The 16892-nt window shown below is 45.1% G+C and overlaps 1 protein-coding gene across 8 annotated transcripts; it reads left to right on the forward strand.

Moving 5' to 3' along the window:
• Positions 1–1367: 1367 nt before the first annotated feature.
• VEZF1 (vascular endothelial zinc finger 1) lies at positions 1368–16389 on the forward strand. 8 transcript variants are annotated; one of them, XM_040578124.1, is made up of 8 exons: positions 1368–1583; positions 2608–5235; positions 7019–7824; positions 8436–8499; positions 9497–9680; positions 11142–11354; positions 13627–13671; positions 14012–16389. In XM_040578124.1, the coding sequence occupies exons 2-8, from the start codon at positions 5140–5142 to the stop codon at positions 14437–14439; spliced, it is 1836 nt and encodes a 611-aa protein (XP_040434058.1). In that variant the 5' UTR covers positions 1368–1583; positions 2608–5139; the 3' UTR covers positions 14440–16389. The 8 variants fall into 8 exon arrangements, with proteins under 8 accessions (XP_040434058.1, XP_040434069.1, XP_040434107.1 ...); XM_040578113.1 differs by lacking the exon at positions 1368–1583 and having other exon boundaries at positions 1986–3657; positions 4920–5235; XM_040578135.1 differs by lacking the exon at positions 2608–5235 and having other exon boundaries at positions 1370–1583.
• The last annotated feature ends 503 nt before the right edge of the window (positions 16390–16892 follow it).

Consider the following 16892-nt stretch of genomic DNA (forward strand, 5'->3'; position numbering starts at 1 on the left):
CCTTGCGTTTTTTGTCACAGGAGACAAGACAAAACCACCCGGCTCTCCCATAAGGGAGGAAGTAGTATGGAAAACTTCATTGATGTGAGCCATATTTAGCGCTGCTCACCGAGGTCAGGCTGCGTGGCAGCCAGCAGTGACACGGCTGTATTTCTTCATGCATCCGACCTGCAGGGTGGTTTTGGTGAAGCGGGTGCTGCAACGGCTGAGGCAGATGTGCAGCATGGCTCAGCGCGGATCCGGGCCTGAGCAAAGGGAACTGAATGGAGCTCGGGGTGGAAAAAATAATAAAGTCCTGTAAGCCTGTTCCTATCTCCCTCCATCCTGGGGAAAGATGGCCCTTGTCTGTGAGCAGCAGTCTGGTTGCAAAGCACTCATCCTCTTGCAGCGTTTAACCTGCCGTGCTCCTGTGCCCACCCCGCATCCTCCCTCCCAAAGCAGCGGGGAGGCGGGAGCCGTCCCTGTCCTGCCGCCTGTCAGGGATGTGCTTGATGTGTGTAAACACGTAATTAACGGTAAGTATATACTTAATTGCTTGCGGCTTTGATTTGCATTCAGGTGCTGCAATGAAGATGCCTTGCATACGAGCAAATCCGGCCAGCGTACAGTAGCGGGTGGGGGGCTGCGGGAGCCGCCGGTCGCGGGAACCGGGCCGAGGCCGTGCAGCGGCGGGTGCCCGCCGGGGGGGGCGGCGGGCGGGAGCCCCGGGGTGCCGCTGCCGGAGGCCTCTGCGCGCCAGGAGCCGCGGCCCGGCCGGCTGCCAGGCCCGGGGCCAACCCGCTGGGGGCGGCGGCGGCCACCCGGGCCGCGGGTGGACCGAGGACGGGCCCCGGGCGGGCCGGGGGCGCCCCGGTGCCGGGCGATCCCCGGGGCGGCCCCGCGCCCCCCCCCCCCTCGCCCCGCCGCGGCCCCGCCGGCGCCGGCCCGCACCCGCGGGCGCAGCCGCCCCCCGCCGCCGCCCCCGCGGCTCCCCTCCCCGCGCGGCGGGCGGGGGCGGCGGGGCGGGCGGGGAGGGGAGAAGGGGAGGGCGGGCGGCGCGGGCGGCCCCCGCGGGCCGGGCCGGGCCGGGCCGGGCCCGGGGCGCGGCGAGGCGGCGGCGGCGGCCCTGGACACCTCGCCCGCTCCTCCATCTTCTCTCGCCACAGCTCGCCTCAGCTTCCCCAGCCCGGGACCGGCCCATTGCCAGCCCCGCGGGGGGGGCGGCCGGCCCGCCGCGCCGCCCCGGCCCCGCCGCCCGCCCCGCCGCCCCGCCGCGCCGCCCCGGGCCCGCCGCCCGCCCCGAGGCGAGGGGAGCGGCGGGGGCGGCGCCGCGGCGGCCCGGGCCCGCGCCGCCCCGCCGGGGCGCCGCGCCGCCACCTCCCCCCTCTGGGCCGCAGTGGTGCAGCCCGGAGGTTAGCGGAAGCGGCCGCTCGGCGCTGCCATGTTGAGCCGCCGCCGCCGCCGCCGCCGCTTTGTTGTCGGCTCCATGTAGCTGGGGCCCGGGGGAGGGAGGGGGTACCGCGCCGCCGGAGCCGCCGCCGCCGCCCGCCGAGGGCCGGGACGCCCCCGCCATGGAGGCCAACTGGACCGCGTTCCTCTTTCAGGTGAGGCCCCGCGGCCGCCGGCGCTGCCCGCGCCCCCCCTCCCCTTAGCGGCCGCGGGCGGGCGGCCGCCCGCCGGGCTCCCCGCTAGGCCGGGGCTGTCAGTCAGCGCCGCCGCCCGGCCTCCCGCCCGCCTCCCCCGGCCCGGCCCGCGGCGGCGGCTGGCCTGGCCCGGCCCGGCCCGCCCGGGGCAGCGGCTGAGCGGCCCGCGCCGCCGGCAGCTCTTTCCCTCCTTTCCCTCCTGCACTTTCTCCCCGCCCGCCGCCCCGAGCCGATCGCGCGCGGCCCCGCCGCCGCCCCGCGCTGTTCTCCCTTTTTTCCCTTAAAAAAAAAAAAACAAAAAAAAACCGGGGAGCAGTGTTTATATTTTAATTTTTAATTTTTTTCTCTTTTTTCCCCCAAAACGCGAAATAGCGGGTCTTTTAAATTTGTTTTTCTCCGCCCCCCGCCCCTTAAGAAAAACAACAAAAAAATTCCCCAACAACCCCCAGCCTTCCACCGGGCTCTAACAAAACCCCGATGGAACAAACACCGTGTCTGGGAGAATAAATTAATCCCTCTTTAAACAGCCTGACTCAGGGGCCGGGTGACGAGGGATCTTGTTTTCTTTTAAAATAGGACGGGAGCGGGCCGGATTTCTGTAAAAACTGGCAAAATGCTAACGGTAATAGGGAGGAATAGGGACGGTGGAGCGTGCAACCCCTCCCTTTGCCAACTGAGTCACAATTTTCCCCCCTTCTGTCTGCGAAAGACTGACTTAAAAACACCGCTGTTTATGTAATTCCGAAGAAAATCCAATGTACCAAAAAACCCCAACCCCAACCTAAAAAAAATAATCTTCCTTTGGCTTTTGTGAGCCGAACCCTTTCACTCCGGATTGTTTTCTGATGCCTCTTGCTCTTTTTTTAGCTTGAAAACATAAAATGCGTAATCGCAGCAGCAGCAAAAAAAAACAGGGGGAAAAAAAATAAAAAGCCCCACACATCACCTTTCTCAAGGTAAAATAATCCTCTTTGCACGTTCCCAGCGGCGGTCACTCGCTTACTCACTGTCCTCCTCGGAATTAAACCCAAACCCAACCCGTGACACGAGTTTGAAAACCTGAGTTGAATGAATAAATCCGCCAAGAGTGAGCACCATTCCTTTAGAGAGGAAAAATTATTCCCTTGCAAGTACCGAGGGATGAGTCACTGACCAGGGTGCTCTGCCTATGAAAACACGCCGGGAATGTTCCGGGGAGCCGGTACCGGGAGCTGGGCACTGGGTTTTCCGCCTTTTCGTGATGAATGCGGGTGATGCCATCGAGTTTGGCTGAGGTCTTGTGAATTATTTCTCACTCTAGTGGGCAGTTGTGATTCGCACATAGGAAACTTCGTGCTAAGAAGTTAATCTCCTTAGTTTAGGGCCATCTCCCTCTGAGTTGGGGCTCTTTTATCACCTTTCTGCCTCCCAGGCTCACAGCTGAGCATTTTGGAGGGGAAATTACTCGTAGGCTGACGATACGGTATTGCAGCAACCTCTGTAAAAAATGCCAAGTAATACTTTCAAGTACGTGTCCAGCTTCTCGCTGCTCGTCTTTACTTTTTTTTGAAGGGTACTGTATTTTGAAATAGCGATGTCACACTTTGATTTAGGAGTAGGCTTTGCTGCTTTTAATTAAGAAGTCAGCAGTTCACTTTCCTAACATACTTAGCTATGTGTGACTTGGAAGCATCTTCATGAAACTGTGACGTGGAAATTTTCCTCTTGATTTTTTTTTTTTTTTTTGCCCCAAATAATAAAGCTTTAAGACCTCATAATAAATGCTGAACATTGTTTCTTGAGTCATTTCGTTAAAACCAATGATTTAGGGTGCGAGCATCCTAATGCACCCAGCAGAAAGCACTGTTAAGATACTCCTGACGTAACTTCAGTTTTTCTTCTTCCCATTCTCACCATCAGCATGTCAGCTAAGATCCAACTGACTAGTTAAAACTAGTAACAAAAAGTGGATTTAAAAGCCCCTCCTGGCCCCCTCCTCGGTATCAGTTAAATAACAAATGTGAGTGACTGAATATACACGCTTATTCTTTGTGGGGTGAGTTTTACCAAGTGTGTTTTTCAGCTGTGACAGGATTGCTAAAGGGACGGCTTAATATGCAGTGTGTAAAGTTGTAATTTTTAGCGAAATGTTTTTAGAGGAGGTTTCAATGTCTAAATTTTAGTCTTGCTAGCAGTGGGTTATGTGACTGTAAATTGCTCTTTCCAAATAAAGTTGTTTGATTGTGTTTAGGTGGCATTTTGATGAATTGTATCTCTTTTTAAAGAAACAATTGTGATACTGAATAAACAGTTCTTGTTTGGGTCTTCTTAGTCCCTGAAATGCATATTTTGAAAACCACTTCTAGTATCTGCTCAGAAAGTGAAAGTTGTATCTGTTAGTGTGAGGAGGAATCATCCATCAGAGTGTTCAAGATATGACTCATGCTAATTTGTTGCTCTCACATTAAGGCTGGAGTGCAAAAATATTTTAGCCTCTGGCATTGGAAGTTCGCAATGCCACATCCTACCACTCCAGGTCACGAATTACAGGTTTTTTTGTTTACTGTCCCCCCAGGAAAGAAAAAAATTAGCGATAGAGCGAGGGTATTGTGCATGAGAGCCTGTCCCAGGCGATCATAATATTGCAAAAATGTTGACTTGACATTAATGCTAGGTCAAGTAAAACCGTGGTCTCTGCCTGAATAAAAATGACTTACTTGCGAGAGGCGTGCAGCAGGTGCTGTCTTCCCCCCTCGAACAGAGAGTTAAAAAAAAATACTGCCTGATCCTTTTTTAAAAGGCTTTAATGCAGGCAGCCCTTGGAAACTGAGGAATACTGCTTGTTGCAAAGAGGGGTTGTTAGAAAGACAGCGCTGCTAATAACGCTGGCTATCTGGGAACCAAGATAAGCAGACTTACATAAGTAGCAGCTTCATAGCCTGTAGCCTTATGAATATACATTGTTTTATGTCCACCGTCTATCGGTTCCATAGGAGTAAGTGCATCATTACATTGAAGTGCTGACAATTCTTTAAGGCTTAAAAATATCCATAAACTGCATAAGTTTGAACCTTGTCCAAAGGATTTGGGCTCTCTATTATCCGATCTGCTAGCTCTGCCTTTGAAACTGTATCTCTGGAGCTATCCTTAGGTGCTCTTAAGTGTCTTCTGATGCAGTTTAATGACATTGTTTAATGCTTATTTAAAGTTGGCTGTAAAACACTTCAGAATTTTTTAAAATTAAAATTGTATTTAACTTGCTTAATATTGTGCTTTCAATGTGTATTGTGCATACTCTATTCTTCTTATGCAATGTAGATGTCTGAATGGCTTTTTAAAACCACGGAAAATAAATGGTTGAAAATCCACAGTTGTCACTGAAGTCAGACAGAAGTTTGGAGATGCTCGAGCTTGTGCCATGCCCTGATTTAGCAGCGTAGCCACCAGGACAGTCCTGCAGTTGACTCTTCAGCAATCGCTTCTGCAAACCAGCCCCTTAGGCTGTTGTTGAAGGTGGCTGCTGTGGCCAGGTGCGGTAATGTTCAGCCTACCTGTTGCATCCCAGGCTTCAGCACAGATGGGACGTAACATGCAAATAAAAGCGGACAGGCTGGCCTGGCTCCTAACGATTCCTGTGAGTTTTGTCTCCTGTAACCATACCAAATCTGGGCTTTCTCCCGTGAACTGTTTCCTTGTCAGATAGGCTTGGAATGTTAGGGAGCACGTATTCATACCCACGTGGGTAAAGTGTTTGTGTCCACTGGTGGCTTTTATCCAAAGATCACTGCATCGTGCTCCTGAAAAACGAGTGGCTGAAGTGATGCAGGGCTTGTGTGGTGGCAGGAGGAGGCGGGAGCCCCCCTGCAGCCAAGGGAATGTTGCACCAAGGTGGCTGTAGTCAACTGCTGCGATTGGGAGAGGCAAAGCGGCTGGAGCTTGGATGCAACTAAGAACAAGTCCCCAAGTGAGCTTCTAGAAATACTGACTTCTCCAAAGGATGTGCTGAGATGGATTCACGTAGGAAGAGTATTAGACCAGGCGTGCTTCGTAACACTGTCCATCCTCAACCGATGTAAAAGTAGACAGGTTGGGGTTCGCGAGCCAGCACAGCGTTTTATTTGGCTCTCTCAGCCTTGAGTCGTGTTATTTTGTGAAGGAAACTGTAGGAAAGAAGTCCTGGAAGGCTTCGGTACTGATTTAATAGCAATGCAAGTTTCCCCAAACTCAGCTTCAGACCTGGCACGCTGCGTTAATAACGGCACTGATTTAAAACTGGTCTGATGAGACTGAGGCACATCTTGAATACAGATGCGCTTAAACTGGCTTAAGGTGCTAGAGTGATTTATTTTAATGCTCCATTAGGCTGAATTGGTCTGTGTGGTTTCTAAACCACTTTAAAATTGTATCTGCTAGGGTTTTGTCCTAGTCTGACTGGATGAGTTTTAGTAACTGTTTTCTCCCTTGGAATAAACAGCGCCTAATACAAGTGTGGCATAGAACAGCCTGTAGCAGTGCAGGCTGCAGCTCAGCTGAGCGGTGCTTGCCCTGGCACACTCGTCGGGGGGGTGTGTGTGTCTGTCTGTTCCCTTTAGCTTCTTCCTGCTGATTCTGTAGTTCAGAGTCAGTTGGTATTGGCTGTTTTGAGACAGCTTTCAGGGTTGTGGGGTTTTTTTCCACACCTGCCACTCCAACTGTGTTCTCCAGCATCTCTAGATGTCTACCAGTGCTTATTGATTAGCTTCTCTTCCTATCAGAAGGTAGCTTGCAAAGAGAAAAAGGATGTGTCGCTTACTAGTTTCCGGATGCAGAGAGTACAGTGGTCAGTGGGAACCTGCTAAATATAGAAATGTGGCTTTAGACAGCTCTTGATTCAAGGTGCTTTGGTTTCAGTGCTAACACACCAGTATGAACATGTTTAAATAAGGCGCCTTATTGTATGCTGGCTCTCTGTGGCTGCAGTTTAATTCTCAATGTGCATTAAGCTCAGCTTAAAGGTGGGGTGTTGTTTTGCAACTCCCATCAGTACATGCATACGCTCCAAAGATAGTCCCAAGGTGGCATCTGATATGATCGTTAGCAAAACAAGTTATCTGTTACGTAAAGATCAAATGCTGTGTTAGTAAAAGATCTGACAAGCACCTAGTTGTTTTCTGTAAGAAGTGTTGCCCTCCGGAAACTTAATAATTGTTTGATTGTTACGATGTGTGCCATCCTACACTTGCTACAGAACCTGCACAGCGAATGCATTTAAGGTGCGAGCGGTTTATATTGTCCAAAACCAAAATTATGTAATCTTTTCCAGTTGTTACATCAATGGATTTTGGTCTAGAATGTGCTTTCCTGTAGTTTGTAAATGTTCTCACCGTGTCAGAGTGAGCACCCATCAATAGAATTTAAGTGTGAATGTTTGGTTTTAGGCACATGAAGCCTCACATCACCAACAGCAGGCAGCACAGAACAGTTTGTTGCCTCTCCTGAGCTCTGCTGTTGAGCCACCCGATCAGAAGCCGATTCTGCCCTTACCAATAACGCAGAAACCTCAGCCTGCAGCAGAAACATTAAAGGATGCTATTGTTGGGATTAAAAAGGAAAAACCTAAAACCTCCTTTGTGTGCACTTACTGCAGCAAAGCTTTCAGGGACAGCTACCATTTGAGGCGTCATGAGTCCTGCCACACAGGGATAAAGTTAGTGTCACGGCCAAAGAAAACTCCCACCACAATGGTGCCCCTTATCTCGACCATCGCTGGTGACAACAGCCGAAGTTCATTGGTTTCAACTATTGCAGGCATCCTGTCCACAGTCACTACGTCTTCCTCTGCCACCAATCCCAGCAGTAGTGCCGGTGCAACGGCTATGGCAGTGACTCAGACAGTGAAGAAGCCCAGCAAGCCCGTTAAGAAGAACCACGCTTGTGAGATGTGCGGAAAGGCCTTCAGGGATGTCTACCACCTCAACCGGCACAAGCTGTCCCACTCAGATGAAAAACCCTTTGAATGTCCAATTTGCAATCAGCGCTTCAAGAGAAAGGATCGCATGACCTACCACGTGAGGTCTCACGAAGGTGGCATCACGAAACCGTACACCTGTGGTGTTTGTGGAAAAGGCTTCTCGAGGTACCATGTAGAAAATCCCAGGCGAGCTCAAGTGTTGGCTTTTCATAACCAAGAAGGGTTAAGCTATCATAGCGAGGGGCTAGGAGAACCAGACATCTTAGAAGATTGGTGAGGGGATAAAGAGCCTTGTTTACCTCTAGGGTGTGGGTCTTGATCTGAGCCAGATTGGCAGTGGCCAAAAGTGGTCGCTCTTTTATGAGAGTGTTTCAAAATGATTTCACGACCTCATCCAGGTCCCGTAGGACACGTGTCTGTGTCACTGGCGGTGGTCACGGAGCCCCTTTACCAGCCTTTGCAGAGGTCGGTGACCGAATGGGGCACGGCAGGCAAACTGTCTCCTTGTGTTGTAGCAAGGTTGAGGCGTACTGACAGAGCATTGTGGGGGAGCTTGCATTGCTGCTGGCTGTATTTATAGCTGTGCTTGCAACAGAGAAAACTTTAGAGCTGTTGATCTGTCACCTTTGCACAAGGTATGACCAAACATACCATTTTCAAGTGCGTGAGAAGAACACGGTTAAGTTTTAAACTGCAGGTTGGGTCTCAGCATAACTGTTACTCTAGCTGAAAGCCACTGCCTAGGTTAAGGGGAATGTATTCCTGCCGTGTGGAGGGATGTGGGCTGCAAGGGGTCACCAGCGCAGTGTTCACTAGCCAAGGTGTCGTTACTATGTATTTGTAACAGTATGCATTTTCTTTTCTGTTCCTCTCTTTTTTTGCAGGCCTGATCATTTAAGCTGTCACGTTAAACATGTTCACTCAACAGAGAGACCCTTCAAATGCCAAGTAAGGGCTAAAATGATTTATTAAGAACAATACCCGATTGTATCATTAGAATCTCAGGTGAATAATCTTTCCAGAGCTGTATTTGCTCCTGGACTTTTCTTTGAGAAGCAAGTTTAGGAATGAAGTCACACCCGCCTTACGTAACCAGCAGCACTGTAGTTCTGATGGAAGTCTAGAGGCAGTTTAAAAGGTGCTGTGGCTTCTTTTCTAGGAAGATTGGAGGGTTTTTTGCTTTCTTGGAGAACAACGCAGGTGCTCCGTTTTACGATGTGCTTAACTTAGTATTTGTTATATAACTTAGGATTGTAGTGGTGTCCGCAGTTCAGTGCTGATTACAGGACTGATATGTGCAATGTGTTTCTCAGTATATCCATTCAAAATGGATCAGAATAGTTGATTCTGGATGCGTTATTTTGCTGGAAGGTGAAAGCAAATTGTCGTAAGTTGATGACTTGGTATAAGAGACATAACTTGACTGCCCTTAAACAATTAACTGTTTTGCTTGGAATATCCATGCTTGTTCCAGCCTGTGTTTTAGTGACTCATCATATTAAATAGAAGCCTTGTGTAAAAGAATAGCGTTAGAAAAAGGTTCCGTTTCCTTGTTCTGATTTGGATGGGAGCAGAGGTAATTGAGCAATTTAAGATATCAGGTTCATATTTGTGCAGTTAAACGGTATCAAAAAAACCACTTTGCCTGTTCCGGGCTTTTTTATAAGGTACCTCTTGCTTTGGTAGGTAAGGCAACCTGCTGTTTTAAGGAAGTTCAAGTAGTATAGCGCATGATGTTTGTCCTCATTGTCTCAGAAGCCAACTTCCATTTTCAGTCTCTGTTGAGTAGTTTGATTTTGGTTTCTCTGTAAAGGCAGGTAAAACTTGAGGTTTTACTTAGGACGCTGTTTGCACCTACAAGGTAAAATGGGCTTACAGTGGGCATGTAATGCATATGGTAATGATGCTGTCTGCGCTTCAAGTGTGACTGTTGTCCTTCATATAGACGTGCACTGCTGCCTTTGCCACCAAAGACAGACTGCGGACACACATGGTGCGCCATGAAGGAAAGGTATCGTGTAATATCTGTGGTAAACTTCTGAGTGCAGCATATATCACCAGCCACTTAAAGACACACGGGCAGAGCCAAAGTATCAACTGTAATACCTGTAAACAAGGCATCAATAAAAGTAGGTGAACGTTTTAAAAACATTTATAATAACAATGTGTTTGCAAAGGGAATTGCCTTTGGTTACGTTAAAATGCAAAAACATACCCCTCAGTCTGGGTATTCACACCTATTAAAATAGATACTTGATAACAGAGTCTTCTTCCGCTCAAGAATTGGCATATGTGGAGTTGGTTTGCTGCTAGACTGTGATCTTATCCCTTAGGAATGCCCTGCAGTTTGTGAGAATAACCCACCTCTTGAAGAAAAGAGTTCCCAAGTTTTCTCATCTTCAAAGTACAGTGCCAGTTCCTGAACTGTACAGGCCTAAAAGCCCAACAGATAATTCTGGAGATTTTAGAATGTTCAACGACTGCTAAGATCTGCCAAGTTTCAGGTTTGAAGCCTCATTGTAAAGCTCATCAAAATTAGGAGAAAGATTTCTCTGCTTTCTCTGAGCTTTGACCCTGGGGCTGAGTGATTACTCCCTCTGGCAGTAGCTGACAAGAAAAGCATTTAAATCCAGGATATGTTGTGGGCATTAATGGCATTTAACTGGTGGTGTGCAGGAGTTCAAATGAGATGTTTGTAATAGTTGCTTCTAGTCTTAAAACTCTGGAAGTGTGGAAGCTTGAACCTGGGAGTGCCTAGTGAGCAAACGAAGACTTGACTTTCAGATCTTCCCTAATAAAATACCTGTAGCTTAACTCAGATGGTTAGTGATGTAAAATGGGTTTTCAGAGGAATGAAGAGGGAGAAGGAATGTCTTTGGAAACTTTGTCCTTAAAGCCTTTCAAACAGTATTCGTTTACAACATCTTTTCAGTTCCTGTTACTCCTGGATAATTTGAAGGTACCGGGAATGCCTGATTGTTGAGCTTAATATGAAATTTGGATGTGAAGTATTTTTTAAGGTATAGGGTTACAGCTCTGGCTTCCCCAGCCAGTTCAGTGGTGCTAAGCCTGTTCACTGGAGGCATTTACAGCAGTTGTTAGAGGTGGAAATGGTGAGCTGTAATGTGGCCAGAGAGTAGTAACATGCTGTTCTGTGATGTAGAGCTAAACTGAAAATTTTGTCATACTTGCAATAAAAACTAAAAAGGGCTTTTTTTTTTTTTTTTTTTTTTTCTGATAACTGGAGCTGAGGTTTAGAAAAAGTGGAATGGGCTAACCAGCTCGATTTCTAGAGACCCCATGTAGTCTTTTATTTCATTCTTCCTAAAATACAAACGAAATAATCGGAAAGGAAGTTCATTTTTGGCAGTGAAGGCAGATGTTCCCAACTAACATTTTGGTTTTTAGCTCTTGCAAAAGTAGTTTTATAAAGCATGGAATTAATTATATGGTTTTAAACACCTCTGTGATTTTTGCTCTTGGAATCCTATGAGATTCCACACACTCTTTATGGAAGAAGTCTTTGTGATCTCAGCAGAAAACGGAGTAACTTTTCAAGGTGAATTTGTGTTCTTACTTAATTGGCATAGCATGCATGAGTGAAGAGACCAGCAATCAGAAGCAGCAGCAGCAGCAGCAACAGCAGCAGCAGCAACAACAGCAGCAGCAGCAACAGCAGCAGCAACAGCAACAGCAGCAGCAGCAGCAACAGCAGCAGCAGCAGCAACACGTAACAAGTTGGCCTGGAAAGCAGGTAGAGACCCTGAGATTGTGGGAAGAGGCGGTCAAAGCAAGGAAGAAAGGTAAAACAAAACAATATTTACGGTCTTGGTTTTACAAGATACTGGAGTTAACAGTTATATAGGGAGGTTAAGGTGCCAGAAAAGGATGTCTTACATGAAAATTTCATTCTCAATATTTAGAAGTAATAACTAAAAACTAGCAGGAGGATAACATGACCAAAACTATGCTGTTGTAAATGAACTCCTTATTACTTGCTTCCTTTTGGTCTCTGTGCTTGAACGTGTACGTAGCAGTCATCAATTATAAAGGGATGTTTGTGTCTGCTCCAAGGCATGAGTGTGTTTTTTTTTTTTACTTGCATGTGGTTTTTAGCTGTGTTTATGCATACTTACCAGTTGTTAACTTGTGTGCATATATATATGTATGTATATATGCACACACATACAACACCCTCTGTTGTTGCATCATCATCAGTTTGCATGTGGGTGCTTTCTGTGTCCTTTCATCTTTTCTCTCCCAACTTAGTCCATTTACTTTATCATCACTTAACTGTCTTTGCATAAAGTTTTCCAGAACTCATAGAACTTACTCTGCTATTTCTTTGTTTTTTTTTTTTTTAATTACAGAATTAACTAATAAGTGATTGTGTTTTTCATTATTGCTAGCTTACCTATGCTGCTGTAATTGAAGTTGAATAGCTTCCCATTGTTGGTCAGTGTGTCAGTTTTGCAAAGAATAGATTGCTTCAGTTTAGTGTCATTAGAAGCATGTAGTTTTAAAGTCTTCTGTCACTGCTAGCTTATTCTTTTCACAACAGTTTGATTTCCAATGCCTATCATGTGAGTCTCATGGATTATGTTTTACAAGAAATTCATAGTGATCACTTACTGTTTTTCACTAGCTGTTTTTAGTAATAAATGTTTTTGACTCACCTTATTTTTTTTCTTTTCTCCTAAACTTCCTTTCAGTTTCTTCAATCTTTTTTTTCTTTTCTAGGTCTTGTTTGTGTATTAGGCTGCTAGCTCCTTTCGCCTTGATTGTTATTCCAGTTGAATTGAATTCTGTGATCAGACAGGATAGAAACAGCTGATTCATGTTAAAATGTAGCAATAACAGAAACATATCATCAGGCCACTAAATAGATAAAGCAAATGGGTGTGACCTTTAGAAAATCTCTTTTAAGATTTTTTTTTCTTCTGCTTGTTCCTCCCTATCTCTTGTGCCCTCTTCCTTTCCTTTCTTACTGAGATGATTGAATATGCCTTAACAGAAATGGTGGTTTTGGACAGAATGGTGGGTGAGGGAGGTGGGTGGGTAGAGATGTTGTCAGATTAATGATATTAGCTTAACTTAATTGGGGAAGGGGCATGGGGTGGGATGTGTTTGCATATTGCTGCACTTGGAAGGTGAAGCTAGACCAGTCAGTGCCATGGCTATGTGCTGCTCTTTCCATGCTGGTTCTCCTGTGCTGGTGCCACCTGTTGCATTGGCTTTACAACACTATATGGGATATTTTTTTAGTCTGATACGATTTATTTTCACTTTTTTTTTTTTTTTTTTACTCTTTCCCTTCCTTTCCACCCCTCCTAGATATGGACTTTGAAGAACCAACAGTAACCCTTGAATGGGGCTAATGTTGCTTTCAAAGTTAACTCTGTCTTGGTACATTTGTATTGCCCAAGTGGCAAGAGTGGACTCTATGCTCCTGGCTTACCTCCAGAAACGTGGGTGTAGACTGAGCTTGGTGTCCTACCCTACAAATGTGGAATAAGACACGACTTAGAAGTGCCGTAACGTTACGTTGATTTAGAATATATTTTTGTCGGTTTCTCTAGCAGTCATCCCTTCCCATTACCCGCGTCCACCAACCCACTTCTGGTTTTGGAGCCTTCTAGTATGGGTAGCCGGCAGGTGGTGCTGATGGATGCCTAGTGATCCCTCCGCCGGCCGGACCGCTGCCCGCTCCCCCAGTGCCCGGCCCTGCTAGAGCCCACCAGCAGCAGGGCCGGGCACTGGCTTCCTGAGTCTTCCTTGTTTGGCACTTAATTCCTGCTTACTGCAAAACAAAGTAAAAAAAATACAAAGGCAACCACTAACCCAAAAAACCACAAAACAAAACAACTTGGTGTGGAGCTGTAGCTTATGTGAAAGCTGAGGAAATAATGGGGGTTGGAAGATGTACTGACTGGGTAGCCTGGAAAATTGCTAAGTAGAAGTACTGTGATCAGTGGAACAATTTAGTAGCGATAATTAAGACTGAAATAAGCAGGTTAATATTGAAACAAGCTTTGCTTATCAGTCCCTAATAATGACTTTTTAAAACCTTCACAGAATGTCAGTTCACCTTTGAGAAGGCTATAGAGTACGTACCATTCGGTATGTACACTCTCTCCTCTATTTATAATGTTCCTCTTGGGAGGATTTTTTTGATTGTACAATACTGTTTTTATGAACATCGAAACCCTCTTTATAAGACAACCTCACTTCTCAGGAAAAAAGTATTGAATTGAAATGAACTGCATGAGAGTTTGTATTTCTTGTAGGCTATAGAATGTTAACAGTTTTAACTTACTAATAATTCCTAAAGAAAATTATTCCAGAATTTGTACCTGTTCTTGTTTGGTTTTTGGTTTTGGTTTTGTTTTGTTTTTTTTAAATCTCGTCCATGGTTTTTTATGTGTTAAAAACTTTTTGTCTTTTTATGTCTCATTTTTAGAAGCTGCTAACTTGTGCCAAACCTCCACTGCTGCTACTACGCCTGTGACTCTTACTACTCCATTCAATATAACGTCCTCTGTGGCTTCTGGGACTATCACAAACCCAGTCACAGTGGCAGCTGCAATGAGCATGAGAAGTCCAGTAAATGTATCAAGTGCAGTTAATATATCCAGTCCGATGAACCTAGGGCATCCTGTAACTATAACAAGTCCATTATCCATGACATCTCCATTAACGCTCACCACACCAGTCAATTTACCTACCCCAGTAACCGCTCCAGTGAATATAGCGCATCCAGTCACTATAACATCTCCCATGAACCTCCCCACGCCAATGACGTTAGCTGGTCCGTTAAATATAGCAATGAGACCAGTCGAGAGCATGCCTTTCCTGCCCCAGGCCTTGCCCACGTCTCCTCCCTGGTAAAGAATTTCTAAACAGTATTAAAAAGGATTAAAGTGAAATCCTTACCAGCAGTTCTTTTTTGGGTTTTGTTTGGTTGGGTTGTTTTTTTTTTTGTTGGGTTTTCGTTTCGTTTTTTGTTTTGTTTTGTTTTAGTTAGTAATAAATCCAGACTAAGACACTGGGGCAACATGCACCATCAGAGACCATAGTTGCATCTTCCCCTTTTGATTTGGCTCATAAGGTTCAAACTTGATTTTCACTGGAGCACTTCATTTAAAGTAAGTTTTACCTTTTAGCTGACTGATGCTGAATTAGAGCAGATACTTATTTGCCAGAGTTTAAAAAAAAATAATCATTAAAAAACAGTTTTATGTTTTATCCCCCAAATTATAACTTAGAAAATTATTTTAATCTAAACACTAGCAAAGACCCCTGTATCTTTAACAGGGTGGATGGCTAATTTTAACTTGCCAGTCATTAAGTCCACTGTTTCTGAGCTAGTGTAGAATCTTTGTCTGTGTTGATGTTTTTTTTTATGAGTAAATGCATTACAATGTTGTCATTTAAAAAAAATGCATTTTGGAGAAAATATGCATTTTACCTTTGGGAATATGATAATTTCAGGCAGCATTCCCTATGGGAAAGGTGGTACCAGCTCTGATATGCAAAGCATATGATAACTTATCATTCTAACTTCAACATATAATAGGGATTGTGACCTGATATTTGGAGATGTAAATATTACCCAACATATTACCCTAAGGGAATATAGCATTGTAGTCAACATTTTTTAAAAAAACTGTTATTGTTTGATGAGAAACAGCCATGGCTGAGAGAAGAGGAGTCGAAATGTATGTAAACATGGTCTCTGAACAGTCAGACCCCTATGGGACTCTTATCTAGGAGCAAAAGGAGTGCTTTGAAACTTAAAAAATATTGCTTTAAGCTGGAAGATTCTGGAGGCACTGGGTATGATTTTTATGCTCTCTGCCTCTCAATCAGAGCCTGCTGGTGTTACAGCAGGGGACAGACGTGTTAGTTGTTCACTAGAAGTTTTGTCTTATATTAAATTGTATACAGTTTTTATTCTAACCACTAACTAGGTAGGATGCCCCTCCAGGACAAGCAGAGAGCGTCTTTTAATTTCTCCCCTATTTCTTAATCAAGTGTTGTGCAAATCTGTTCAACTTTGTAAATATTTGCAAACATCATCATTTTTACGTTATTCTTCTATTGTGTTAACACATTTCTATCAGTTTGTGGGAGTTCTGGGGTGATGGTTTGGACTATCCAGCCCAGAACTTCTCCACAAATGGTCACACATGTTTAAGCTACATGTGCTTTTTATTTCTTAACTTGTTTATCTGTACATAAAGTAGAAAGCAAAATCTAGGGAAACAGATATACTTTTTAGACTATCACGTCACATATTCACGTTTTTAAAACTTTGTTTAAAAAAAACACCCTAAACCCAAGACTCTACATTAAAAATAAATAAAAAATTACAGTTGCGATGTTTTTATCTTAATGGAGTTGAAAGCTATGGAGGTTAGCGTGTGCGCATTTTCACAGAGTGCTAGCAGGACTGACTAGTCAAAATGGACTGCTTCCGTTTCTACCCTGCCATGTCAGTACAAGCAGTGATTGCCAGGCTGCTGGCTCAGGTGACAGATATCTGTATCATTACGTGAAACTGTTCTAGGGGCTTGGACTACATAGTAAAACAAAAACAAAAACAAAAAAAAATAGAGCTTAGTGTAAAATAATTTTATAAATGATCTTTTGTACTTTAGGACATCAAATTGTACAACTTTTGTATATATAAAAGCTTAGGAACTTTCTGTTTAGCAGAAAGGCAACACATTCCTACACTTTTAATGTATATGTTTGTTATAATGTCCATGTAAACATATGCCCTATGTTTGTGCCTTTTAATTAGTTTGTCTCAATAAACAAAAATGTAGAGAAGAATATGTAGCTATGAATTTGTTACCATTGTTCTTACTCCAGATGTGTAGAGGTCTTTGTTTTTGCACTGTGTAGAGCATTGCGTGCAGACAGCTGCATGACAGGCCAGTACGGCTGAAATGAGGCATGTGAGGCGAATTCACCCTAGCAAAAATCTTTCCTCCCATAACGTAGAGCAGCCTGTGCCAGTGGGACGTTGCATGTTGGGATGTGTAGTTTCCAAACCATCTCTGTTACCCTGTGGCAATGACGCCAACTTGCACCAGTTTTACATAGAAGGTGTAGTGTTCTGGATCTGGGTAAATTGCAGAGATGACCCTTAGATGAAGTTTGGGTGTCCCTGAGCTTAAAAACCCAAAAGCATTAAAAGCCAGTATGAAAATGTGTACTAGAAGTGGTTATCTATGAATTACTTACAATAAACAGGTGTGAGACTTCATTGTATGTTGTCAGTTACTGCAGTATTGACAGTGGGTCCTCCGTACAGCTAGCGTGCCCTGCTGATG

The sequence above is a fragment of the Falco naumanni genome, chromosome 1 (genome assembly GCF_017639655.2).
Source record: "Falco naumanni isolate bFalNau1 chromosome 1, bFalNau1.pat, whole genome shotgun sequence".
Lineage (NCBI taxonomy): Eukaryota > Metazoa > Chordata > Aves > Falconiformes > Falconidae > Falco > Falco naumanni.